Here is a 26,209-nt window from a genome sequence, read left to right on the forward strand (position 1 = left end):
CCACAAGAACACGTTGTGACGTTTTCTACGTACTTTGCGTAACGACTATATATCGTCCACATATTCGATTTAAACACAGCAATGTATCAAAGCCAACATAACAACATTTTTTTTATTTTGTATTGAAGGAAACACAACATTGCCCTATGTACACAAAGCTATGTTAATATAACTGCGACTTGCTCTATCCGTGAACAGCGCACTTACAGAAGATGACCAGAGGGTGGCGCTGATGCTCCGCTCTGTGACCTCTTCAGCCGTCGAGGAACACGACGAACAAGAGGAAGCGTCTCCAATCTTCCACTTGCTGTGGAATGGGCCGATAAACATCTCATTAAGGCGAGAAATATCAACATTTATGAGGTGATGTTCAGCAGGTAAACTTATGACTTATTCCTGTTACTTTACATCTATGTAAACGCTTGCCTATTTAAAAAAAAAAAATCATAATAATAAATGTACGGTTGACTGGTTTTGAACGAGCTCGGCCATGTTTGACAGCTTGACCTCGTCGATAATCCTTCTCATTTTAGTCCTTTTTAATGATTTCAATCATCCCCAATAATTAATTTTGTTTAATATTATTCTGCCGAATAATAATAAAGTGTTTCTAATCCTTGTGTTAAAACTATAGTAGGCGTTAGAAGCATACACAATAGAAACGGGGGGCGGAAAATATGAATCTGTAATGCTGACCCACTAAAAGATGATAGTCATCTGTCACTTTTGTGCTTCCCCATTTAAAAGTCTTATTTGACCTAAAGTGAGTCGACAGTAGAGATCGTATGAAGCTAACCAAGCTAGTAAGTACAAAAGTCTACGCTCCCCTGTTCAATTACAAGTTATTGTGGGTATTAGTAAAATCATTTCTAATATTTTCTAACATTTGTGTGATCTGCAACGTGCACAATGTAGCTGAGGAGGTAAAAAAAAAATCTCGTTACGTGGGGTGAGTAAAAAATAAACCGCTGAGATAATGTGGTTGCACAAGTGTGGGTGATAAAATGGATTTTGTCTGTTCTGAAAAAACTATTCGTGTTTAATTGGAGTCGGCACACACTGAGTTGCTTATCCTCACAAGGGTCGTGAGAGTGCTAGAAGGCAGGGTACACACTGAAATGTTTGTTCTTTCCTCTCTTAAATATTTTTTCTTCTTCAATTGCACTGTGCAGGTTGTAGGTCGCATTAATGGCGGACATAAATGTTGTCATGTGACCTGCTAACAAGGTTATCTAGCCAACTAAATTATGTAACAAACAGGGGTATGTAGTTAATCTGAGTTTTTAATCTCGACCTTTTAGTTGTACACACGAAGACTATTTTGTATTTATTTTATTTAGCTTTGTAAGGCAATCAGGAACAGATTGTGTGTGTGTATGGTGTCCTCTTCAAGTGTTGTAAATGCATCCTTAACCGTAGACTTCTTTCCTGTTTAGACGTGATCGCCATGGAAACAGACAAGATACCTAAGTTCTCCTCGAAAGATGAGGAAATCAACTTTTGGAAAGCTCTCTACGTCAAGTACAAGGCAAAGTATGTGACACGTTTCTGTGTGTAAGCCTATAAGGTCAAATGTGACGGATGGTCAACGGATGCTAGCTGTGTTCTTGCCAGCTGGGAAACAGCAAGCTTTTTTTGGGGCGCTTCCCTATCAGATGCGCCTTCGTACGTCATCAGTAGTCCGTCGTGAACGTGTGATGTCTTTTCTCCATCCGTGTCATCTCCCGCGCCGGCCGGCAGCTACCAGGAGGCTCACGAGGAGCTGCTGGAGTTCCAGGAGGGCAGCAGGGAGCTGGAGGCCGAGCTGGAAGCGCAGCTGGGCCAGGCCGAGCATCGCCTGAAGGACCTGCAGTCTGACAACGTCAGGCTGAAGAGCGACGTGGAAACGCTCAAGGTAACGCCGGTTCCAAATATCGCAAATAGTCAACGCACGTGCAGTTGTGGACAGTGGGCCAAAGTTCAGTCGTCACTTTGTTTTTATGTCTTTTATGTTTACGTGTTTCGAAGTGATCCCTCTCTTAAGAGAAGCGTTTTATCCCAGACCTAAGTTTAGCATGGGTTGTGTGGAAATTACGTGCTTTTAGCCCGCGCTGTATATTAAATGGAGGTCACAAGTTGACCAGTGGAATATATGTGCTGAGGAAGTGACTTTTACCGGTCTGACCCTGTTAGCGCTGTGCAAGCGTGTTACTGCCATGTTTCAGTGATTTTTACTAGTATGTTTTTTTTTTTTTCAACCAGCCCTGTTAGCGTTAGGCTAGCGTGTTACTGCCGTGTCTCAGTGATTTTTTTTTTTTTTTTTTTTTTTTTTTTTTTTTACCAGTATTTTTTTTTAACCAGCCCTGTTAGCGGTGCGGTAGCAAGTTACTGCTGTGTCTCAGTGAGTTTTATCAGTATGTTTTTTTTTTTTTTAACCGGCCTTGTTAGCGCTGCGCTACCTTGTTACTGCCGCGTCTCAGTGATTTTTACCAGTATGTTTTTTTTTTTTTTTTTTTTTTTTTTTTTTTTAACCGGCCTTGTTAGCGCTGCTTTGGCGTTAACGTTACAGCGGCAGCGTTAGCGCGACGTCACTACCGTTAGCGTTAGCGCAGCAGCGCTAGCGTTAAACTCTCTGTGTACCATCTTTATTTGAAAATATCTCCTGGTTCAATGTCAATTTCAATGTGGGCACTTGCGTCTTTTACACGGATGCGGCCGACGTACGTACCAGGGCAGGTGCGCTCTGTAGGCCAGGAATTATGGTACGCTGATGATCGTGTTTGCGTGTACCGTGACAGGAGAGATTGGAGCAGCAGTATTCTCAGAGCTACAAGCAGATCTCTGTGCTGGAGGACGACCTGGTGCAGACGCGCAGCATCAAGGAGCAGCTCCACAAATACGTCCGAGAACTGGAACAGTCCAATGACGACCTGGAGCGAGCGAAGAGGTCAGATGACGTTTTTCTGGCCGCTCTTGAGTTAGCGTTCCCGCTACTGACAGAGTCGGGTCTTGTCCCGGGGGGGGCCCCCTAAGAGCGACCATCGTGTCTCTGGAGAACTTCGAGCAGCGTCTGAACCAGGCCATCGAGAGGAACGCCTTCCTGGAGAGCGAGCTGGACGAGAAGGAGTCGCTCCTCGAGTCCGTTCAGCGGCTCAAAGATGAAGCCAGAGGTGACGACTGGGGGAAAAAATCAAATCAAATCAACCTCGATGACTTGACATCGACAACTACTTCAAAAAAAGAAAGATTTGTAGATTTCGTCTTCATCTCTTCTCGTCAGATTTGCGTCAGGAGCTGGCCGTTCGCGAGCGTCAGGCGGACGTGAGCCGGACGTCGGACCCCGGCTCGCCCACGCGCGACGACGTCAAGATGGACTCGCTGCCGATCGCCGCGCCCCCCACGCCTCTGGGCAAAGGTCAGGAAAAACGCCATCCTCGCCGACGCCCCAGACAGACATAAATGGACAAAAGTCCAGAATTAATTATGGTTGAGTCCAAAAAAATATATTCCCATGACTACTACCGGTTTTGTGGGAGTTTATTAATTCATCTCTGGTTAATTGATTTGAGCTGATCCTTTGCAGGACTTTCCACGAGCTACGCCGGCAACTCCCCGCTGACTCCCTCAGCGCGGATATCAGCGCTCAACATTGTCAGCGACCTGCTGAGGAAAGTAGGGGTGAGTCCCGCTTTGGCCTCAAATCCTTTTTATTTTATTATTTTTTTCGTCCTCCATGTTTACGAGCCTCGTGTCCTGGCAGGTTTTGGAGGCCAAGTTGGCAGCGTGCAGGAACCTGGCCAAAGAGCAGCAGGCCAAGAAGACTTACGCCCTGGACAACAGCAACATCCTCAATGCCAACGGCAGCGCTTACTCGCAGTCGCTCCACATCACCTATTTGGACAAGGCGTGAGTCTTCTGCTTTTTTTTTTTTTTCCCCTATTAGGATGAGTACTGACATTCCCGTTAGGCTAAGACCGGAATACTTCCTGAAAATTTCTTGATTAATTTCCATGGAAAGTTAAGGTGGGAATAATTTAATGGAACAAGCATAATTCCGAAACATTTTCTCGCGCAATAAACAGACAGCCATTTAAAAAGATGTCGCTGTCCTTGCTCACCTGTGACAAGATCACAATTGCTTCATTTAGTTTTTACTTCACTCAAATGGGGGCAGTTGGAAGTGAAGGCATCACAGAGCATCATCGACATACACCTGAAGACTTCGAGAAAACAATGGGACAGTGGACTGAACAGAACCCTGAGGGACTCCAACCTTTTACAAAAGAAGTTCATGTTGTTCAAGAAACATCCGCCATCTAATCAAAGAATAGGAAGATAAAACTCCTTGTGTCATGATTCAGAACGCTAGTACCCTAATTTCCGGCCTACAGAGCGCGCCTGATTATAAGCCTCGCCCAGTACATTTGGAAAGGAAATACCATTTGGTACGTACATAAGCCGCACCTGTGTAAAAGCTGCAAGTGCCCACATTGAAACACAAGATATTTACAAAGAAAGACGGTACACAGAAAGAGTTTTCAAAGTTTTAATACCTTAGCTTAGCATAGCAACAACACAGTAGCATGAACAGGGCTGGTTAAAAAAAACAAAACAAAACATACCAGTAAAAAAAGAACAGCACAGCACTAACAAGGCCGGTTACAAACAAAAGAAAACAATCACTGAGACAAGGCAGTAACACAGCAGCGACATGCTAGCGTGGCGCTAACACTAGCGTGAAGCTAACAGGGATGGTAAAAAAAAATATCTATCATATATATATATATATATATATATATATATATATATATATATATACACAATAGAAACGGTATATATATATACCGGTAAAAATCACGGAGACGCTGCAGCAACACGCTAGCACAGCGTTAACGGGGCCGGTTAAAAATCCGAACATACCGGTAAAAGTCACTTCCTCGGCACATATAGTCCACCGGTCTCGCTCTTACCTATTCCGCTCGATTTCCCCCTTGCGGCCGTTAGAAAAAAATGCAAATTAGCTGCATCACCGCATAAGCCGCAGGGTTGAAAGCGTGTGAGAAAAAAGTCGCGCCTTATAGGCCGGAAATTATGTTAGATAATTTGTCACATCTTGTAACTTTCAAATGTATTTACTCATTTAAAAAATCACAATTTTTACTATTTAAAAAAAAATCTTAAATTTTATGCTTTTAAATTTCAAAAAATTAAATTAAAAATATAAATTTAAAAGCATTTTAACGTTGCAACTTTTTCTTTTGATGCGGGCTGTGATGAATTTCTTCAACGTCCTCCCTTTTGTTTATTCCAGCAGAGGCGCCGGCAGCCTGGATCCAGGGACCCTCCCGACCATCACGGTCCCTCCCGGAGCCCCCTCGGCCGGCTTGGTGCCCCTCACCGTCTGAGCGCCGTCACCTCCGCGGACCTTCCCCCCCGAAAGTGTGGCAGTGACCTCACAAGGCAGGAAAGTGATCTGCGTCCACTTTTCATCACTCATCACTGAGCAATAGGGACTCAAATGAAGCATTCACGTGCACGCTCTTGTTTCCTTAAGAATTGCCTCTGCGTTATTTATTGATGTTTGTAAATGTTTGAAAACGTCCCGAATGGAAAGAAGGTTTGTCTTTTTTTTTTTTTTTTTTTTTTTTTGCATTTCGTTTGCTTTCTGTCGCGCTTGCGACCAAAGACGGAAGAGGGCTATTCCAAATGTCTCGCACTTTTGGTCATATTGATCGTTTACATTCCAGTTACAGGTGGCAAGGAATTTTATTGAAATCACTCAACAACAAAACTGGTTATGACTATGGTGGACTTCACATGGGGAAAAAAAAAATGAATGTGTCATAAACTAATCAAAATTACAAATAGTCATTATCATTCATTGATTTTCCGAGCCGCTTATCCTCACGGGTTGCCGCGGGAGTGCTGGAGCTTATCCCGGCTGTCACCGGGCAGTAGCGAGGTACACCCTGCTTGAAAAGTAGATCTTGGGGTTAAAAAAAAAAAAGTCTGGGCACCCCTGTGCTAACCAGCTGCAAATTCATTTAATATAAAAACTGCATTTAAAAAAAAAAAGTAAAAACTTTTATTATATGCATTAAAGCATTTCATAATAATGTATAATACCAGACTAATACTTCATGAAATCTTGAGTAAATATTTCACAAATCAAATTAGAATTAATTTATATTGATTTACATTTATCGTAATAAAAGGTTTACGGAAATATTTAACTTTCTCACAGTACACAATTTATTAAATTTCCTTTAATAAAAAAAAAATAATTTACTATCCTATAAATTGTATACTCAGTTTTCATAATTTGTATTTGTCTAATTAATAATGACATTCTAAAATATGAACACATTTCACAATTATAGGAAGATTAGAGAAGTGTGTTTTTGTACAGAAAGTTATTTGGTATTTGTATTAATTTATGACACATTTATGTATCCAAATCCACCTTGAATGAAACAAGTTTTGTTTTTTTGTTATTTTAATTATTTTGGACCTCCTTCCATGACAGGCAAACCAAGCACTTCAATTCATTTTTTATTTATTCATGCGTAGCGTCACCTGTGTTTGGTGATGTTTGCATATGTAATTTATTTAAATTAAAAAAAAAAAAACCCTTCTGTTGTCATCTCTACAATGGAAGTTCAATACATTCACAAATAAAGTTATGATCAGATTATTTTTTTTTTTGGGGGGGGGGCAAATTCTATTTCTTCTAAAAATTCTCCATTCACGTTCCAAGCCGCTTATCCTTACAAGGTGCAGGAGTGTTGGACCGTATCCCAGCTAGTTTCGGGTGAAAGGCGGTCTTGTACTGGTTGCCAGTCAGTCACATAACAGATAAAACACCACCGAGCGGGAATTGAACCCACGGTGCCCACACCAAAGTGAGGCGTGTGCACCACTACACCATCAACGACTCATCTGTTATAATCCATTTTGTGATTATCAAGGCCTTTGTACGTGTGTCACGCTGTTTCCTTTCCTCTTCTCCATCTGTTTGTGCCTCCTCTCCACGATTTCCATCCTCTTGACGTCGTTCCTCGCTCGCTCCTGCGCCCGCATGTCCTCCACATCCTGGAGGAACCTGTGCCTACACGTGACAAATTTTTTAAAATCTTCATATCGATCAAAGATATTCATTAGTCAGCATCACTTTAAAATGTTCATCACATGGTTAGGGGTACAAATGTCACAAAAACTGACTTTTACATAGCATTTTTTTCCCCGCCTCGAATTTATGATTTTAAGCTCGGAATTTAAAGCGTTCGGGATTTAAGTCTGGGGTGGAGTTTTGAAGAAAAGTTTCAAGAATTGATTCATGTTTTAAATTGTTCAGGTTTCAAATAATTGGGTTATATAAGGGGTGTGGTTTCAAAGCACGGTTCCGAGTCATAGTTCGGGGTTTCAAATTAAGAATTTGGAAACCTGGATTAGGGTAATAAATATGTATTTTTCTTCCCACAACATAAAATAATGCACGTCGAAGCTCATTGCTGGTAGAAGAAATCTGATTAAAAATGCAAAACATTTTCATTGCGTAAAAATGAGAGGAGGATTGCAATGAACACAAAGAGCGTGATCGGGGCTACCTGCTGAAGAAGGCAGCGGCCAGTCCAACAACGAGCGTCCCGAAGAGAATGGGCTTGGCGAGGCGCTTCCCAGCTGACAGTTTGTGCTGCTTCATCTTGAAACCCTTTTGGAAAATTTTTATTTGACATTCAAATGACCATTTGATGGCTGGTCGCGACTTGACACACAGCAAACACTTGGACTGCCTGCTGTCGAGAGTAATCTACTTTGGTTCCGCCATGGGATTTTTTTTTTGTTTAAAATGACCCTACTGTGGTTATGCCATGGGGTTATTTTTTATAATTATCATTATTACTAATTGATATACGTCACACGTTGGAACACACACAATATGACCGAAAGTTTTATCTTAATTTTTACTTTAAGAAAGAAAAACATGGAGGGGGCGTCAACTGTCGGGCTCATTTAAGTGACGGACTCATTGACCTCAATGAGTCCTAAAGTTTTGTAATCTTATTTCGTCACTTTGAAACATACTCATTTCATCAAATAGTATCCTTATTACATTTTTAGCACTTATAATGCAACGAAGTGTTTCACTACATTTAAGTGGAGAAAGAAACCCGAAAATGCGGTCAGCTGTCGGACTCATTTCAGTGAAGGACTGCTTGAGTTTACCCAACTTCCGCCATTGACTTCCTCAACCGCTTTATACCGTATTTACATTACAAGGAGGACTACAAGACATTACGATGTATAAATCGGTAGAAAACATGTTACAAATCACGAAACTTCATTCCGGACTCCTAATAGTAAGGACAAAAAAATCAGTCTGGCATGTCTGTCACGTTAATGATCAAATTTAGGCAATGAAGTGACCAAATTACTCTTTGAAGTGGAGAACCCGTGAGTGCCAATTGACCGTTTTCCACTGACGTCACACACTTTCCGGTTTAGATCGCGATCGCCATTTTGGTGGGGTGAATTGAAGTAAACAAACCGTAACTAAGCGGGAAAGGCGCGTGAATGGGTGCGCACTGCCATGTCATTCGTTACTCAAATGAAAGTGGGCGTCGTAAAGTCCACTTGGGACTCGTCCCGCTCGGTAACAAAAATGAAAATAATAAATCTTCACCTCTTTCATTGGTACAATCAACATAATTTAACACAACGCTGACGATAATCACACGGTACATATTTAAATTGCATTGTGCGGTACACTAACCTTAGAAGTGTGCTTACAATGGATACCGCCGCATCACAAAGCCAGCCATTGATGAATTGGTTGTAGGCCTCCAGACCTTTGTCATTCTTTAGTTGGTCCACGGAATTAACACTTGTGGAGAAGAGGAGCTAGTCGACAATGTCCGGATAGGATACCGACGCCCACAGTTCGAAATTCTTGCTCCATTTGTGTTTCTCCAAGGCACATGGGTCGATATTGAGCCGTCGATGTTTCAGGTAACTAGTATAGAGGGAGTCCGGCCAAGTGCAGGATCGGGTTCCTTGAGCGCTGCCGAGCTGGCTGAGCTAACTCGGCCACCGACACATGATGACCTCCGGGGTGGACCGGCCAAGATCGTAGGAGAGGAAACACCGACGGCGGCGCCATTTGGCGGATCCGATGCGTCGATCAGGAGATCGCCCGTCATCGGTCAGGAATACGTACGGACCCTCGGAAACACATCTATAATTGTACCTTTGGATTTGTCTGTGGTGTTGAGGCAGTTCTGAGCCGGCACCCCCGGAGATCTCCGGGAGCCGGGATAACAACAGAAGTAGTAAATAACAACAGAACCAAACAAATCATGAATCATGAGCGTTAGAAGCATGACGGTTATGATAGTAGAGGGTCTAAAATTGACTGGATAGAGCCACCGGGACTTTTTAATGCGGCAGATTTATGCTAGGTGTTCAAATCCTGGGAATAGCGGTAGGCCAGAGGTGTCAAATTCATTTTTGGCACGGGCCGCATTGTAGTTCCGGTTTCCCTCCGAGGGGGGTTGTTACTGTGAAACCATAGAAATCTTTAAATTGCCTCTAACTTACAACCAAAATTTCTGAAATAGTTCTGGAATCAGAACACAATGCTAACTTGTATTTCCAACGATTGTTCATGCTTGGTTACACAAAAATGCAAATAACATCTAAATGTCATCATTTATGATACACGACGAAGAAATTTAGAACAGATACTCACAAAAATCGTGGAAGTTGATTTGCCACCACGGGCCACATGATATCACGTGGCGGGCCAGATCTGGCCCCCGGGACTTGAGTTTGACACCTGTGGGCTAGCCTGTCAAAATGGCTCGACAGGAAAAGGACATGCCTAAAATAATAATAACAACTTTTTCCCCCAGACTGCTTTTTATTTTGAAATGCGTTGCCCCACCTCATCCGTTCCCGACGAAGCCACGCGACCCCTTCCACACGTGCGCTTCCGCCGCGTTGAGATTTAACGGCGAGTCGTTAATGAGGATACTCGTCGCTGACAGCTGACCGCTAAAGTTGGGACTCAAAGTGGGTCACGCGGCTACTCCGAGCGGGGGCGGCGGGGTCAAGAAAACAAACACTCCGGTCGAAAATAGTTCTCGTCAGGTCAACGCGGGCTCACAAATCACAGCGAAATAGCCGAGTATCATGTGTATGATGAATTCCGGGCTCGGGAGAGTCTGCGAGGATGGCGTGACCTCAGGAGAAGCTGATACTTCCTGCGGAGGCGTAGTAGCCCGTGCTGTCGGCCGAGTATCGCTGCGAGAGTGACACCGTGTTCAGATCCAGCTCCCCAAAATCATAAACTCCAAATATCTGCAATCAGAAACAACACACAAGGGTCTTAGAATGCCTAAATGCGCATTTTACAGTCTGTTAAAAATCAAAAGTTCGCCGTGCCACCGATCAGTGCTGAAGAGGGTGTCAGAATTTTGGGTTACCTTGGTAACTAGCACCACTAAAGATTTGGGTTCATTGTAAATTAAATTTATTGCAGCGTATTCCTGCCACAAGGGGGCACTCAAGTGGAAAAGGTAAGAGTGAGAATATATGTGCCAAGGAAGTGACAGGTTTTGTTTTTAACTGGCCCTGTTAGCGCTCTGCTAGCGTGTTGCTGCCGCATCCCAGTGATTTTTATCGGTATGTTTTTTTTTTTTTTTTTACCAGCTCTGCTAGCGTGTTGCTGCACGGTTTGGAAAGAAAAGCTAAGGTATATTATTACATTTTTTAAAACTCTCTGTGTACCATGCTTCTTTGTAAATATCTGCTGTTTCAATGTAGGCACATGCAGATTTTTAATCAGGTACTGGGTGAGGCTTATAATGAGGTGCGCTCTATAGTCCGGAAATTACGGTATTCATAGTAGCGCCTCGGTTCCCGACCACAATCCGTTCCAGAAGGCGGTTCGAGAACCGATTTGTCCGAAAACCAAAGCAACCACTGCGCGAGTTATATTATTTCCTTTTTTTTTTTTTTTTTTTGGGGGGTTCGTTCGAATTGACAAAGCACGTCGTGCGTGGGTCAACTGGTGTGGCTGAGCGTGTTCTATTTCCAGGTTTTTTTTCGGCGGGTGGGAATTCACAACAAACCCCGTCTTGGGTCAGCTGGTGTGGCTGTAATCATTCATTTCAAAATTTTCATTCGAAAAAGGATTTCTACGAAAACAGAAACCTTCGAAAACCGAGGTACCACTGTATATGTATACATACACTTCGCCCCACGTGCCCCTGTCATAACGCCGGGCTCCTCCTATGGGGCGCGCCCCCCAGTTTGAAAACCACTGCACGAGATTGAGTAGGTGCATCACCAGCGGTATTAACACAAACACTTGTAAATCATTTCTCTCACCTTTAATATGTTTCTGGCATCAAACGTCTCTCGTTTGTTGGGGCCTTGTCTTCCCGACCCGCTGGCTTCTTCCACTGTGGGAGGAGGGCGGGGGGGGGGGGGGGGGTGGGGTGCAGAATGTGTGAAAAAGGACCTCAGTACTTGCCGTGAAAAAAAACAGAACACGGTGTCATGAGATCTTGGTCACACGCCGATGCAACGCGCACAAAATGAAGGTCACTTCAATGGGTGAAATTCAGGCCAAAATGGACGTTGACCACATGCCGGTAAACATGCTGCGTTGGGACATGTTTGGGAACTTTGGGGGGGGGGCGTCGATCCGAGTCCTACATGAATGAGGCCTTTGTGAGTAGTTGGAAAACACGCTGCGGGTGCACGTAAACAGAGCTGCGGATGCCGCGACTGTCTCTTGAGGAATTTGCCGTCGCGCGTCCGTGCGTGTCGACGCCGCAGCTCGACTCGGGCATTTTGGAAAACACGCTACAGCACTTTCATTTTTGACTTATGCCCGATGCGAAAAACAAGGCAGAAAATCATATCTTAAGAGACACTAACTTTGGCCCTCAAACCAATTCCGAAAATATGTCACGCTAAAGTAAAGATCACCTCAATTGCATCTTCATCCTTCTAATTTATGAGAAAAACACAACTAACGTCAACAATTTTGCGTGATATTGCCGCCGTTACGTACCCGTCGTGTCTTTTCTGAACAGGGTGTTGATGACAGTGCCGTGCAGCTTGACCCGGTCCCACTCTCTCGCCATCTGCCCCTTGGAGACAAAATACTCCACCAGCCGTTCGGCGATCACTTGCAACCTGGAGCAAAACCGCAGTATACTTGAGTGCAATACAATTGAATACATATATTATATGGACTTTTTACGGCCTATTACTTATCAGAGCCATCCTTCACGTCGACTTTAGCGTACAGGACGTCGACCATTGCGGGGTCGTCGTTCATATACTCGATGCCCGTGACCCGTAACGGCAGAGGCTTCCCTCCTGTGATGTCCCTGACAGAAAACGGCGTGAAAAAAAACTTTATATTTCTTCAGAAAAGCAAAATGTTCGACATCAACGATATACCTGATAAAGTTTTGACAGTCCTGGAGGTGCTCATTTGCTTTCCTCACTTCCGAGTCATCCAAGAGCGTGAGAGTGCCGACGGTCAAGTGAAGCTTTGCCGGGTTCTGAAAGATGCTTCCGTCTAAACCTTGGTCCTGGGGATCCCCCCGCACACCCCCCCAAAAAAAGTACACTCAAATTCTCTGTTGCTAGCGTTAGCACGGCGCTAGCGTTAGCGGTAGCGCGGGGCTAGCGTTAAACTCTGCCCTGCTAAAAATTTTCGATAGAACATTTTTAAAGAAATTCTAAAGAACTATAGAACTTTAGGACCCAAGTCCTATATTATTTCTATTGAAATTCTATTAAACTGTAGAAATTTTATAGAAAATCACAGCCAAAGTTCTATAGAACAACTATAGAATTATATAAATTTCTATAGAAATTTTTTTAGCAGGGTGTGTACCTTCTTTCTTTGTAAATATCTCGTGTTTCAATGTGGGCACTGTGGCGAAATTTGTACTACAGTAATTATCACCATGACCCAAAGTTTCTTTTTGCATATTAACACATTCCGACAAAGATAATGACATTAAAACAAACGGTTTTTTCAATATTATTGACAATTTTTTTTCCTCTCTTGTAAATAAAAAAAATAAAGATAAGAATTGCCGCTGCTGCAAAATGTATTTATAATAATAATAATTGAATAATTATTATAATTAAATTGACGATTTTTTTCTGCTGTAAATTAAAACAATAAAGAATTGCCACTGCCGTGAAATGTATTGATAATAATTGAATAATGATTATAATTATATTATGTACCAAATGGTATTTCCTTTACAAATGTACTGGGTGAGGCTTATAACCAGGTGCGCTCTGTATGCTGGAAATTACGGTATTCAATTTTGAAACAGGGCTATAAAACATAAGATGTGGAAAAGATGCAGCGCAGTGAATACATTCCGGATGGGGCCGAATGTTTCTTGTACCTGTGAACAGCGCTCCAGGACTTGGTCTTTAAACTTCAGGAATCCCTCCTGGATTTCGGGGTCATTGAGCGGGAACGACAGGAAGTGCGTGAACGGCTGCTTCTTGCGGAAGCTGTCAATGAGGAGCTCGATCCGCGTGACGGCGGAGGAGACCGCGGCTCTGTGCGCTCCCGTCACAACTGTCAGGAGGACAAAAATAAAAGTGAAAATACATCTAAACCCTAACCACGCATGAAGTGTTTTAAAATCCAAAACCAAATGTAGCAAGGCTGAGAGGATATTCCGCGGATTAGCTAAAATCGAGGAACCACTGATGGCTCATTTCAGCTCCTCGGCCTTGACGTACGAAAATGCAGTGGCTCATTTGCACGAGACAGGGCTGCCCCCTCAAAACAGGCTAATATCCAGTTAGGCTCCAATAAGATTCGTACCGATTTGTCCTTCCACTCCTTGCTTGGGGATGTAAATTGACGTCTTTGTGTCTGTCTCCAGGCGTTTACGAGTTTCTCCCTTTTTCCCGATGATGTACCTGTGGGATGAAACCAAAACAGAAGTATGAATTTTCCATCTAACGTCACGTGATTTTTATTTTGTTTTCTATTTTTGTATGACTTACTTGTACAGGACAGTCGGCACGTCGATGGCACAACGGAATCCTCTCTCAGTCTGTTCAATGGCGTGAATGTCGCAGGTTTCTTCTGCTTCCAGCTCCTCGCTCTCTGCAGGTCAAATTTTCACCTCTGGGATCACTTTCTGAACCACAAACCTCAATGACATTTCCAATGTTTGAAAAAAAATGCGTGTTATGACACCCGCCTTCCCACCTGTCAGCTAGGGAACCAAATATTAATATTGACAGGCGTAAAACTTCGTTAACTCACCGGGTGGTCCCGTGTAGGAAAAATCCTCTTCCTCCTCATACTGTTCTTCTTGAATGACGTTCCTTCGGTATATTCTTCCATCTATATTAATTAACCGAGGGCGCAAAACGTCCATGTTGCCAACTAGAGCCTGTGAAAAATAAATGTGAAATTACGCCGGGCAGACGTGTCGCGAATATCAAAATTGCAATTTCTTCTCAAGTAAGCTAGCTACAGACGTACAACTTTGTCGTAGACACCAAAATATATAGATTACACCGGTGCCCAGTTGTAACGTCTGCGTAGCCACCATATTGCATGTGTCAAAGTGAAGTTGGCTCATACATTTGCAATGTGATTACATCAACTGTTTTGTAATCAGAAAAAAATATAATGATGGTAGGTTTCGGATGTAGTTTCTTAACTACTAAAAAAATGCATGCAATTTTCTGTTTCTACAGTGCTTCAAGCTACCAATGTGCATCAAAATAAATGTCACATAATTTGTTTTTGTTCCCGGTGCGTTGCCCAAATATGGTGGCCTATTTGTGTGCGAATGGATAAATGAGAGGCATTAATTTGTCAACTTTAGGCTTCGTGAAGCTCTTGAGTACCCCGGCAACAAATTTATTGAAATTTGAAGTTTATGAAGGCAACTTGTGTGCGTATCCGTTGGTTTGGCATTGAGGCTAATTTGAGTAAATCTACAGGTGACGTGGAGGGTCAATTTTGCTTCACGTCTTGCAATCCACGTACTAGTAAGATCTATACATAAGTAAGTCTTTGCCGTAAAACGAACGTCTCTGTCGTAAAGTCCCGAAATATTTATTTTTTGTATCTAAACAAACTGCAGCATCAGCTGTGCGCTTTGACGTCAAAGTTTTCTGGTTCACCACATAAGCACTTTAAAGGTAAGTTACGTTGGAACGTGATCGAATTGCGATGTTTGGCGAGGTGACAGCGTTGCTTGCCGTACAATCGATGAGCTGCTTCGCTTGCTAGCGCGAGCTAATGTTTCTGTTTACACCAGGCCCGTTACCCAACTGGTAGCGTTCGATATAAAATGTTGAAGTGACACACGAGCGTCTTTTTTCGAAATGCTGCGCAGGCAATGGCGGCGTCCTCTTCGTCCTCCTCGGCCGGGGGCGTGAGCGGCAGCTCGGTGACCGGTTCGGGTTTCAGCGCCTCGGAGCTCATTCCCCCGAGGAAGGTCCTGTACACTTACCCCAAAGGAGCCGGTGAAATGATGGAAGGTATGCGTCGAAATATTCTTACCGTGCGCTGTATCTTTAAAGAACAAATCAGAATTCACATTGATTATATGTAGATTAACGAGATTATAAATTCCACTTCAAGATGATCTAAATATAGTTTCATCAGTTTTGGATGTGTGCCTTTAAGAGGTGTGGCCTAGTGAGTGACGTCAGGGAGTCGGGCTATTTCAGTGTGAGCTGTGACCGACAGCAGCGCCCTGCAAGTGTTCTCATATTGTATATTTTTTTGTCCTATTCATGAAACATCTGAAGTTGGATTAGCAACTTTGGCTCTCCTTGCAAAGTAGCGACCTGCACGCAAGCTAGTTAGCATTTAAATGCAGATCAAATGAGACGTCAAGTGGCACAGCTCAGATGGATTATTTTCATTCAACGCTAGCGCTAACACTAACAGTGCCGGTTAAAATCAAAGTAATCGGTAAATATCACGGAGACACGCCAGTAGCACAGCAGCAACACGCTAGCGCAGCGCTAACAGGGCCGGTAAAACTCACTTCCTCGGCACGTGTATTCCACCGGCGTCACTCTTACCTTTTCTCCCTGAGTGCCCCCTTGCGGACGCTAGAAAGAATGCACAAATGAGCCGCATCACCACATAAACCGCAGGGTTGAAAGCGTGTGGGGAAAAAAAGTCGCGCAAGTACGATGGCGCGTACGGGTGCTAGCCTAACGCTCTTGTGTTCCTTCCCCCTTACCAGACGGCTCAGACAGGTTTCTATGCGAGTCGGTATTCAGCTACCAAGTGGCATCGGCGCTCAAGCAGTTCAAACACGGTAAGAAATGTAAACAAACAAACAATAAAAAGACATGACTGTATGATATTTACATTTTGTTGCTGATTATCGAGCGTTGACGTCCGAACAGATCAACAAGTGTCCCGCATGGAGAAATTGGCGAGCCTGGTGGAGGAGCTCGAAGCGGACGAGTGGCGATACAAGCCCATCGAACAGCTACTGGGATTCACGCCGTCGTAAACAAAAGCGCACGCAGAGATTTTTTTTTTTTTTACTGTTAATTACATTAATACAATAAATGGAAAAAAAAAACATCTGTACACAAAGTAGTTTTTCTTTTATTAATAATGATAGTCATTTAACATGCCTTATTTTTAACTGAGAGCTCACTCGCATGTTTTTAGAAAGTACAATATCCATCCATCCGTTTTCTTTGCCGCATATCCTCACGAGGGTCACGGGTGAGTGCTGGAGCTTATCCCAGCTGTCAACGGGCAGGAGGCGGGGTACACTATGAACTGGTTTCCAGCCAATCTCTGGCCACATAGAGTCAAAAAGGTGCACTCACAATCACACCTAGGGGCAATTTAGAGTGTCCAATTAATGTTGCATGTTTTTGGGATGTGGGAGGAAACCGGAGAAAACCCACACGAACCCGGAACCTCAGAACTGTGAGGCCAAAGCTTTACCAGGTGATCCACTGTTCCACCGAAAGTACAATATATTAGTGCTATTTTTTTCATTAACGACACATTACAAAAAAAAATAATAATAAATGCGTTTTTGGGAGGGAGCCTGGAACAGATTAATGACATCTCCATTCATTTATTGGGGAAATATGATTTGAGAAACAAATGATTTGCATGACGAGCATGGCCGGAACAAAATTATATTAATATTTCAAATGTACTTCATTACGGTAGCAAAAGTATTTGCACTTAGTTACTCCCCACTAGGTGGCAGCCGGTAAAGCGTTTTGCCCTCACAGTTCTGAGGTCCCGGGTTCAATCCCACACACGGTTGTGTGGAGTTGGCATGTTCTCCCCGTGCCTGCGTGGGTTTCCTCTGGGTACTCTGAATTGCCCCTAGGTGTGATTGCGAGTGCGGCTGTTTGTCTCCATGTGCCCTGCGATTGGGCTGCGACCAGTTCAGGATGTGCCCCCGCCTCCCGCCCGTTGACAGCTGGGATAGGCTCCGGCACTCCCTGCGACCCTCGTGAGGATAAGCGGCGGAAAAAATGGATGGATGGACGGACGGATACTCCAATAAAGGACGCCAAAAGGGTGACACAAACAACCCGTTCATGCACGTCATTGCAAAATTGAACGTTGTCCGTGTCAGCTGCTGTTTTGTTTTTTTTTCCCAGCCGACTGCGCTCATTCACACACAAACATGGAGTTGAACAGGAAGTGATGTCACGTCCCTTTCGACCGGTGGACGTTCTGTGTTGACAGCGAGCAAACACTGCCCCCCCCCCCGACCCCACCCAAGTGAATGAGTATGTGTGTGTGTGTGTGTTTTTTTTTTTTTTTTCTTAATTCCCCGCGAGGACGGTGCGGAGTGTACAGAATGTACTGTCCAGTCCAGCCCGCTTGGCAAAAGGCACACACCCCTTGGACGCAATTGGGAATTTCACCCCCAGGGAGGAGTTTAAAAGTTTGACGCGCTCAAAGGCGCTTTCGACGAAATCAGGTGGCGGGAACTGAAAGCCGACCAACAAAGAGTTCTGAGCCCGGTACTCGAGTTCGGGTTCTCAGTCCGAATGTGACGCGGCGACACGTACGGCGAGAGAATTGTTTGTCAGAGAAAATCTGATATTGTCACATTCCAAAAAAATAAAAAGAAAAGATTATGCTATAAAAATATATATTTATACATACATGCATATATATTGTATCATACTGAAATGTATTTACAAATAAAAATGTCAAATCACATAAAAATAATTCATGATAAAAAGTATATATATAAATAAAGCATTTGTTAGAAAAATGGTCAATATAATGTATGAGAAAAAAATAAATGAAAATTTTACTTAGTGGCCAGCGCTTTACCTGCTGCTCCAATGTGGTGATTTTTTAAAAAAATTCATAATTTATATTTTTTAATATGTAGCTTTTTGCATTTGACTTTCCATTCTTTTTTTTTTTTTACTTGACATGCTTGCATACCTTGACTGCATTTATAATTCAGACCGCTTTTACATTGTATACATTTATTATTTTTTATTTACATGATTGTGTTTGTATTTGCAGTGCATTTATTTTTTGAGATCTTTAATTTTTTTTTTTTAATCTTGACATGATCATACATTGTGCAGATTTTTCCAGAATTTCATTTAAATTGGGATTTAAATACATTTACTGTGCGTTTTTTTTTATATTACATATTATGTATAGTGGATATAAAGTCTACACACCCCTGTTCAGATGCCAGGTTTTCCTTTTATTCAAATGAGACCAAGATAAATCATTTCCAAACTGTTTCAAGCATTAATGTGACGTTTAACTGTACTCGCTCAAGTCAAATGAAGGAGAAAAAAAATGTAAAGTTAACTGGAATAATGTGGTTGCGAAACTGTGCACACCCGGGATGGGGCTGTGTTTAGAATTAAGATTCAAACTCGTGCTAAAAGGGACCCCTGTGCTCGTCTAGCACCATTTCGAGTGCATCTGATCAAGTCTAAATGAAGTTCGGATGTTCTAGTAGGCTTTTGTTGACATTTTTTTTTCTGAAGGTTTTTTTGCTTACACTAAATAGTATTTTTTAAATCTTCACACTTTCCCCACGCCCAGCTGAAGAAAATGGCCAAAATGTTGAAAGTTGGTTGAATCTGAACATTTTTCCACATGCATTTGGGAGAATTTATGTTTGTGCAAAATGTCAGAATGTCGCCAGGGTTGCAATGTTTTTCTTTGCAAAATAACTTTTCTGTCTGGTAATTCTACACCATCAACCCAGAAATATGACGAAGATGGCAGACTGTTGGTCACATGTGCCGAACAGGCAGCACTTGCCAGAAATTCCTGCAGCTCCTCCAACGTTCCTGTCGGCCTCTTGGCAGGCCTCGCTGACCACTTTGGTTCTCATCTTTTCGTCTATTTTGGAGGACTGTTCAGTTCTTGGGAATGTCACGCTTGTGCCATATTTTCTTCTTTTCATGATCACGGAATGTTTAATTCCTTGGAAAATCTTTTGTGCTATGCTCCTCGTTGATACTGTATGTTTGAACAATGAGACCACCTCTGATGCGGTGGGCGGGCCCCCCGTTGCTTGTGCTGTACAATGTGACTCCAAAAACGTCAGGAAAATCCTACTAGAACATCCGAACTTCATTTGGGTTTAATTAGAGGAATTATAATCCACGGCAGGTGTGTGCTGATTCACATTTAACATGACTTTGAATGTGAATTCTGAACACAGCAATATCCCTGGGTGTGCAAAATTCTGCAATTTTGCATTTTCTCACTTCAAAAGATTTTTTTGTTTGTTTTTTCAGTTGAGTCATACAGGTTATTACAGAAGCGTATTGCTGCCACAGCCCACAAAAAGTCCCTACCACATTATAACATGATATGTTTCACATTATAATGTGAATTGTTTCACATTATAATGTGGTTAATTACACGTTATAGGGAGGGTGAAGGAGGGTGACATTTATTCATTTATTATTTTCTACGAATCTACATTATAACATGAAACAAATCACATTATAATGTGATATGATTCACGTAATAATGTGAAACATCACGTTATAATGTGGTAGCGACCTTTTTTTTTGTTGGTGTGTCAGCAATATGCTTCCATAGGTTATAATTTCTATTAATGGTGGAAAATGTTTTGAAACATGTTACCATAATCTCTTTTGACATCACAAAAACCTAGCATTTGAACAGGGGTGTGTAGACTTTCTATTCACTATACATAATATCTGATGTTAAAAAAAATGGGACTGCAAAATAAATGACGATTTAAATGAAATTGTGGAAAAATGAGCACAATGAATGATCATGTCAAGATTTTTTTTTAAATTATTCAAAATAAACGCAGCGCAAATATAAACACAATCACAGAAATAACTTTTTTAAATAATAAATGTATATAATATAAAATCGGTCTGAATACTATTCAGTGTAAGCACAAAACCTTGAGAAAAAAAATAGAATGTCAAGAAAAGCCTACTAACTTCATTTGGATTTGATCATATGCACTCGAAATGGTGGAAGACGAGCGCGGGGTCCCATTTAGCATGAGTTTAAATCTTAATTCTAAACACAGCCACATCCCGGGTGTGCACACATTTGCAACCACAATATTCCAGTTAATTTTACATTTTTTTCTCCTTCATTTGACTTGAGCGAGTACGGTTAAACGTTACATTAATGATTGAAACAGTTTGGAAATGATTTATCTTGGTCTCATTTGAATATAAGGAAAACCTGGCATCTGAACAGGGGTGTGTAGACTTTATATCCACTATACATAATATGTAATATAAAAAAAAAACGCACAGTAAATGTATTTAAATCCCAATTTAAATGAAATTCTGGAAAAATGTGCACAATGTATGATCATGTCAAGATTTAAAAAAAAAAATAAAAATCTCCAAAAATAAATGCAGTGCAAATATAAACACAATCACATAAATAAAAAAAGAAAAATAATAAATGTATATAATATAAAAGCGGTCTGAACTATGAATGCAGTCAAAGGTGTGAAAGTACAAATGCAAGCATGTCAAGTAAAAAAAATGAAAAGTCAAATGCAAAAAGCTATATTATTATTACATATTAAGTTATATATATTTAAAAAATATATGTATACAATGCAAAACCACCTTAGCACCGACACAAAAAAAATGTTGAAAAACATAAACATAAAAGCCGTAATGTTGAGTGAAGAAGTATAAGAAAACTGAGTCCCAAAAAAAAAAAAAAAAAAAGGAAAAGATATAAAGAAATACGAGCAGAAGTTCTAGGAAAAGTCTGACCTACATTTTCTTGGGGGGTCGCCAATGGGCCCCGCCACACTGTAAGACGTGGCCTGGACCAGCCTCCCTCACCCCCCCCCCCCTTCTGATTGGGACTGAGTGTGCTTTGCGGTGTTTGTCTTGTTTCGTCAGCCCCTCCCACTCACGTGGAACCAGCCAAGCGCAGTTCCCGACTTCCTCACGTACGCACAAAAACCACTTCCTCTTTTTTTTTTTGCAACTTTTTTTTGCATCTGCGCAACTTTCGTCTTCCCGGGTGACCCGCGACCGGTCGCCGGTCAATCATGCGGGCCACATCCCGACACACGCGAGCGTTCCCCACTCACTATTGCGCCAATTTCAAGTCTTCGATGAATCCGACCGGGCGTGTTTTCGCAACAGGGGACGATGCGAAGGCCGCGGAGGAAGGCCTCGAGACTCAAAACCTCAGAAATGCGAGGCGGCCATGCAAACCGCTTGACCGCTGCGCTGCCCCATGCGCACTTCGTAAACAAATCAGCAGCTGTTGTCACCGGAGCAGCAAAACGTTTATTTTTTCACCAATCAGCTGATGGATTATGAAATGTCATTGGCACACACCGACGGAGAACATCCTGTATTGCAGTATACAGACAGACGGAAAGTGAATATGATATCATACATATCTCTAGATATGTAAGAATAGTCATTTGTGAGTCACCTTGAAACCTCAAAATAATTGCAAGTAAATGTCTGTATGGATGGGTACACAATATACAGTACAAACAAATATTCAAATATAACAAGCACAAGAAATAATATTGCCTCCAGATCTTTGGACTGGTATTGTATAGTGTTTAATTTTATTATAATTGTGATTTTATTGATAAAGGTATTTGATCTGGCAGGTAAATGTATACAAGATATTTATTAGAATGACCTCACATTTGCACAAATATTTTACATGTACTATTTTATCCATTTCTTTGCCACTTATCTTCACAAGGGTCACAGGGGAGTGCTGGAGCCTATCTCAGCTGTACACCCTGAACTGGTCGCCAGCAAATCGGACATAGAGACAAACAGCCTCACTCACAATCACAATTTTATCCATCCATCCATTGTCTTTGTTGCTTATCCTCACGAGGGTTGCGGGGAGTGCTGGAGCCTATCCCAGCTGTCAACGGGCAGGAGGCGGGGTACACCCTGAACTGGTCGCCAGCCAATCGCAGGGCTCATAGAGACAAACAGCCACACTCACAATCCCACCTATGGGCAATTTAGAGTGTCCAATTAATGTTGCATGTTTTTGGGATGGGGGAGGAAACCGGAGTGCCCGGAGAAAACCCACGCAGGCACGGGGAGAACATGCAAACTCCACACAGGGGGTTCCGGGTTTGAACCCGGGACCTCAGAACTGTGAGGCCAACGCTTTACCAGCTGAGTCCACCGTTCCTCCTGTCCTTCAACATTTTTTTTTATCACTGCTTCTAAAGTGGTGTAACATTGTGTACATACTGTATATTTTTTAAATATTTATCATATATATATTTTTTAATGTGTAGACCTGTACTAGTCTAGTGATTCCCAAAAGTATGGCACCAGTACCCGCCTGGGTTAGGGCATACTTTTTATTCCAATATATTTGCATTCGACCTCCTCGAGCTATTTCATATGCATTTACGCTCATATATGTATATATTGTACTTACGCTCATGTGCATCACCAACACAAAATGTGATGCGGTGCATATTTATTCATCTAGTGCGTTTTATTGTCATTTTACGCAGATGCTGCTGCAGTGTTGTTTTCGAGGCTCTGCAGCAGCAAAAAAAAAAAAAAAAAAAAAAAAGTGATGTAATGCTTTCGGAGCAAAACAGGTGATGTCATGCCTTTGCAGCCGAGCAGTATATGCTCCCTACCGGCTTAACCAGATTCGCCATATTAGCTTCCCCCTCCCTTGAATATAAAACGAAACATTTTTTTTTTTTTTTACATATATTTATGTGTGTTCTGAACAAGCCCAGGCAAGTCTCTGTACATTTCCACAGCAGCGGGGGTTTGCTTTTCAACATTAGCCCCCACCCCCTTTTTTTTTTTTTACATATTTTATTTATTTTTTTTTGCTCGCTTGCTGGCGTGTTACCAGGCAAGATAGAGCACGGGGGCGCGGCCGTGCGTGCCTCGTCTTTTTGATTGGCTGGCTAGCCGGTGGGAATAGGCGTGGCCTCGGAGCCGCTATATAAACATTGTTGCGGGGGAAGGCCGGAGCGGCAGAGCCTTCCGACAGCTGCTCGACGAGGTGCGAGAAGGGAGAAGGGAGTTGTCCGATGGTTATTTTTTTTGCAGACAATAAAGCTTCGAATCACTGACATTTTTTTTTTTTTACATATATTTATGTGTGTTCTGAACAAGCCCAGGCAAGTCTCTGTACATTTCCACAGCAGCGGGGGTTTGCTTTTCAACATTAGCCCCCACCCCCTTTTTTTTTTTTTACATATTTTATTTATTTTTTTTTGCTCGCTTGCTGGCGTGTTACCAGGCAAGATAGAGCACGGGGGCGCGGCCGTGCGTGCCTCGTCTTTTTGATTGGCTGGCTAGCCGGTGGGAATAGGCGTGGCCTCGGAGCCGCTATATAAACATTGTTGCGGGGGAAGGCCGGAGCGGCAGAGCCTTCCGACAGCTGCTCGACGAGGTGCGAGAAGGGAGAAGGGAGTTGTCCGATGGTTATTTTTTTTGCAGACAATAAAGCTTCGAATCACTGACATTTTTTTTTTTACCCTTGCTTTTGTCGTTAAAGGTAAGGACTTCGATGTTGACATTTGATTGCACTTCATCGGGAAAGTCACTGTGCATTTTTTTTTAATTTCTTTTGATTGCATAGCTGTAAGGGGAGGAAAAAAATTAGACCACTGCAATCAGTTAATCAGATTGTGCTATTAATAGCGTTGTTTGTTGAAACAATTGACAGCATAATTCCCAAATTCCACGTTGTCATATAGCGCATTTATACATTGAAAATGAAAAATGGTCAAAAGACCCTAAAAGTTCCTTTTTTCTTTTTTTACTTTTTGGGTTTCTTCCCCAGAGTTACTTACTTCCCCATATTTCTCATTTTATTCATATGCACTGTACCCCCCTTATCCTGTAATGTTTAATTCTAATATGTAAAGTGCACAATGACTTTCTGAACACCCTGTGGGGGGGGGGGGGGGAAGAGGAAAAGTACGGAGGCCCAGACATGACGGGGGGAAATTCAGTTGTTGAATGATGGGTATCAAATACTAATTATTGTCAATTTTGTGTGCATATTACGTCACAGCTACAACTACAAATGTGTCTTCAGTGTGCACCCATAATCCATAAATATAATTTAGCATGGCTACAAATAAGCATTTTGTTTGTTTGTTATATAGCCATAAGTCACCCCCCCCCACGATGTCTTCAGGGGTCCGTACTTTGCGCTCAAGTTTCTTGTTTCTGCAAATTCACCAGACCTCACCTCGTTTTTTTTTTTTTGGTTTTTTTTTTGCCCTCTTCCTTCGACGCAGGCGATGCATTCGAGTTCCGCGAGGGCGCAAGGCGGCAGCTCCCCCCCGTCTCCGGTGGACGGCAGCCCCAGGAGGCTGTCGTGGGGCAACCTGGTGCAAAAGCTGACCGACAGCGTGGAGTCCCGCTCCAACAACAGCAGCAGGAGCGACCTCTCGGACTCAGGTGGGTGGAAAGCAACAGACTTATTTAGTTATTTCACGTTGCCCTGACCGACCAATCAGAAGACGGAAAAAAAATGAAATGTGATTGGTTAAAGAAATCGTTCCATTATGGGCCAGCCAGCGCGGCAGCCCTGGACAGGATTTAGAATGACATGCTGAAGTTAAACGGGCAATACGAAAGCGAGCAGCTGCTCTAGACCACCGCTCACGCTCACACGCACCCCCTTCCCCCCGATCCCAACAGCGTCCGAGGTGTCGGAGGAGGAGCTCTTCTACGACCCCACGGAGGAGGCCATCCTGAAGGAGGTGGTGCAGCTGATCGAGCGCAGCCTGCGCGAGGCCAAGGACTCGCCGTGCGCCCTGCGCTGCGCCAAGCTCCTCATCCCCGACCGCCTCCTGGAGCGCATCGGGGGCGAGCTCCTGCACCTGGCCGCCAGCGAGCCCTGCGGCCTGCGCGGCGCCCTGGTGGACCTGTGCGTGGAGCGGGGGCCGCAGTGCGAGAGCGTGGCGCAGCTCTCGGCGGACCCCTACCTGGTGCCCACCTTTCAGCTGACTCTGGTGCTGCGGCTGGAGTCCGGCGGGCTCTGGCCGAAGATCCAAGGACTTTTTAGCTCCAGGTCCCCGGCGGGGAAGCAGGCTATCAAGCTCAGCACCGGATTCCGGGTCATTAAGAAGAAACTGTACTGTTCCGAGGGGCTGCTGATCGAGGAATGTTGAAGGCGGGCAGAGAACGAACGATGATGTCACCACGGTACAGGCCATGCGTTCTCCAGCGAGTGTGTACCTCAGTTTCTATGGAAACCGCCCAAATGGCAGCTACAGCTATACGGTTATGAGAAAATGAAAAACAACAACAAAAAAAAAAGAAAATCATCATTTGACACAACAGCTTCTAGTCAAACGTCATTCCATACCTGTGTGGACGATTATTTATTTGATATTCAAATACGCATACGACATTGCACTTGGTTTGCACATTATTATTTTTTTTTTTTTGCTTTTTGTATTTTCGCAGCTGCAAAAAATAAACAAACAAATAAATAAATTATTTTTTTAAACAAAGCTGAGTCCTGGTAGTTTTTATTTCAATGTATTTATGGTTTTGGAGAAAGCGATACTTTATGATTTTTTTTTTAAGATTCCATACTTTATGAGGCACTGAGTGTGAATATAGATTTTGAATTTGAAAAATCTAATAATATTTCAAGCACGAGTGCCGTTTGGAAAAAAAAGTCATGTTGGCAAATATATGA

The 26,209-nt window shown here is 42.8% G+C and overlaps 3 protein-coding genes across 4 annotated transcripts; 2 read left to right on the forward strand and 1 right to left on the reverse strand.

Moving 5' to 3' along the window:
* The first annotated feature begins 199 nt into the window (after positions 1-199).
* On the forward strand, positions 200-6,610 carry LOC133495634 (nuclear distribution protein nudE-like 1-B). 2 transcript variants are annotated; one of them, XM_061810512.1, is made up of 9 exons: positions 200-377; positions 1,437-1,533; positions 1,741-1,894; positions 2,778-2,926; positions 3,013-3,149; positions 3,260-3,394; positions 3,563-3,657; positions 3,740-3,885; positions 5,294-6,610. In XM_061810512.1, exons 2-9 carry the CDS (start codon positions 1,448-1,450, stop codon positions 5,382-5,384), a joined length of 993 nt encoding a protein of 330 aa, XP_061666496.1. In that variant the 5' UTR covers positions 200-377; positions 1,437-1,447; the 3' UTR covers positions 5,385-6,610. The 2 variants fall into 2 exon arrangements, with proteins under 2 accessions (XP_061666496.1, XP_061666495.1); XM_061810511.1 differs by having other exon boundaries at positions 201-377; positions 5,291-6,610.
* ascc1 (activating signal cointegrator 1 complex subunit 1) lies at positions 5,598-15,540 on the reverse strand. Its single transcript, XM_061810510.1, has 11 exons — positions 15,332-15,540; positions 14,309-14,438; positions 14,044-14,146; positions 13,859-13,956; positions 13,428-13,606; positions 12,457-12,590; positions 12,264-12,383; positions 12,062-12,186; positions 11,371-11,444; positions 7,587-10,338; positions 5,598-7,087 (listed from the first exon to the last, which is right to left on the reverse strand). The coding sequence occupies exons 1-10, from the start codon at positions 15,482-15,484 to the stop codon at positions 10,222-10,224; spliced, it is 1,233 nt and encodes a 410-aa protein (XP_061666494.1). The 5' UTR covers positions 15,485-15,540; the 3' UTR covers positions 5,598-7,087; positions 7,587-10,221.
* Positions 15,541-23,892: 8,352 nt separating this feature from the next.
* ddit4 (DNA-damage-inducible transcript 4) lies at positions 23,893-25,999 on the forward strand. The gene is made up of 3 exons (XM_061810396.1): positions 23,893-24,043; positions 24,795-24,957; positions 25,201-25,999. Exons 2-3 carry the CDS (start codon positions 24,798-24,800, stop codon positions 25,671-25,673), a joined length of 633 nt encoding a protein of 210 aa, XP_061666380.1. The 5' UTR covers positions 23,893-24,043; positions 24,795-24,797; the 3' UTR covers positions 25,674-25,999.
* The last annotated feature ends 210 nt before the right edge of the window (positions 26,000-26,209 follow it).

This window comes from Syngnathoides biaculeatus, chromosome 22 (genome assembly GCF_019802595.1).
Source record: "Syngnathoides biaculeatus isolate LvHL_M chromosome 22, ASM1980259v1, whole genome shotgun sequence".
NCBI lineage: Eukaryota > Metazoa > Chordata > Actinopteri > Syngnathiformes > Syngnathidae > Syngnathoides > Syngnathoides biaculeatus.

Coding starts and splice junctions, on each gene's coding strand:
- LOC133495634 (XM_061810511.1), top strand. CDS start 1,448: ATGGAAACAGACAAGATACCTAAGTTCTCCTCGAAAGATGAGGAAATC. Junction 2,927..3,012: donor GACCTGGAGCGAGCGAAGAG/GTCAGATGACGT, acceptor GGGCCCCCTAAG/AGCGACCATCGTGTCTCTGG. Junction 3,886..5,290: donor ATCACCTATTTGGACAAGGC/GTGAGTCTTCTG, acceptor TGTTTATTCCAG/CAGAGGCGCCGGCAGCCTGG.
- ascc1 (XM_061810510.1), bottom strand. CDS start 15,484: ATGAGCTCCGAGGCGCTGAAACCCGAACCGGTCACCGAGCTGCCGCTC. Junction 13,957..14,043: donor GTGCCGACTGTCCTGTACAA/GTAAGTCATACA, acceptor TTCATCCCACAG/GTACATCATCGGGAAAAAGG. Junction 11,445..12,061: donor GTTCAGAAAAGACACGACGG/GTACGTAACGGC, acceptor CTCCTCCCACAG/TGGAAGAAGCCAGCGGGTCG.
- ddit4 (XM_061810396.1), top strand. CDS start 24,798: ATGCATTCGAGTTCCGCGAGGGCGCAAGGCGGCAGCTCCCCCCCGTCT. Junction 24,958..25,200: donor GAGCGACCTCTCGGACTCAG/GTGGGTGGAAAG, acceptor CGATCCCAACAG/CGTCCGAGGTGTCGGAGGAG.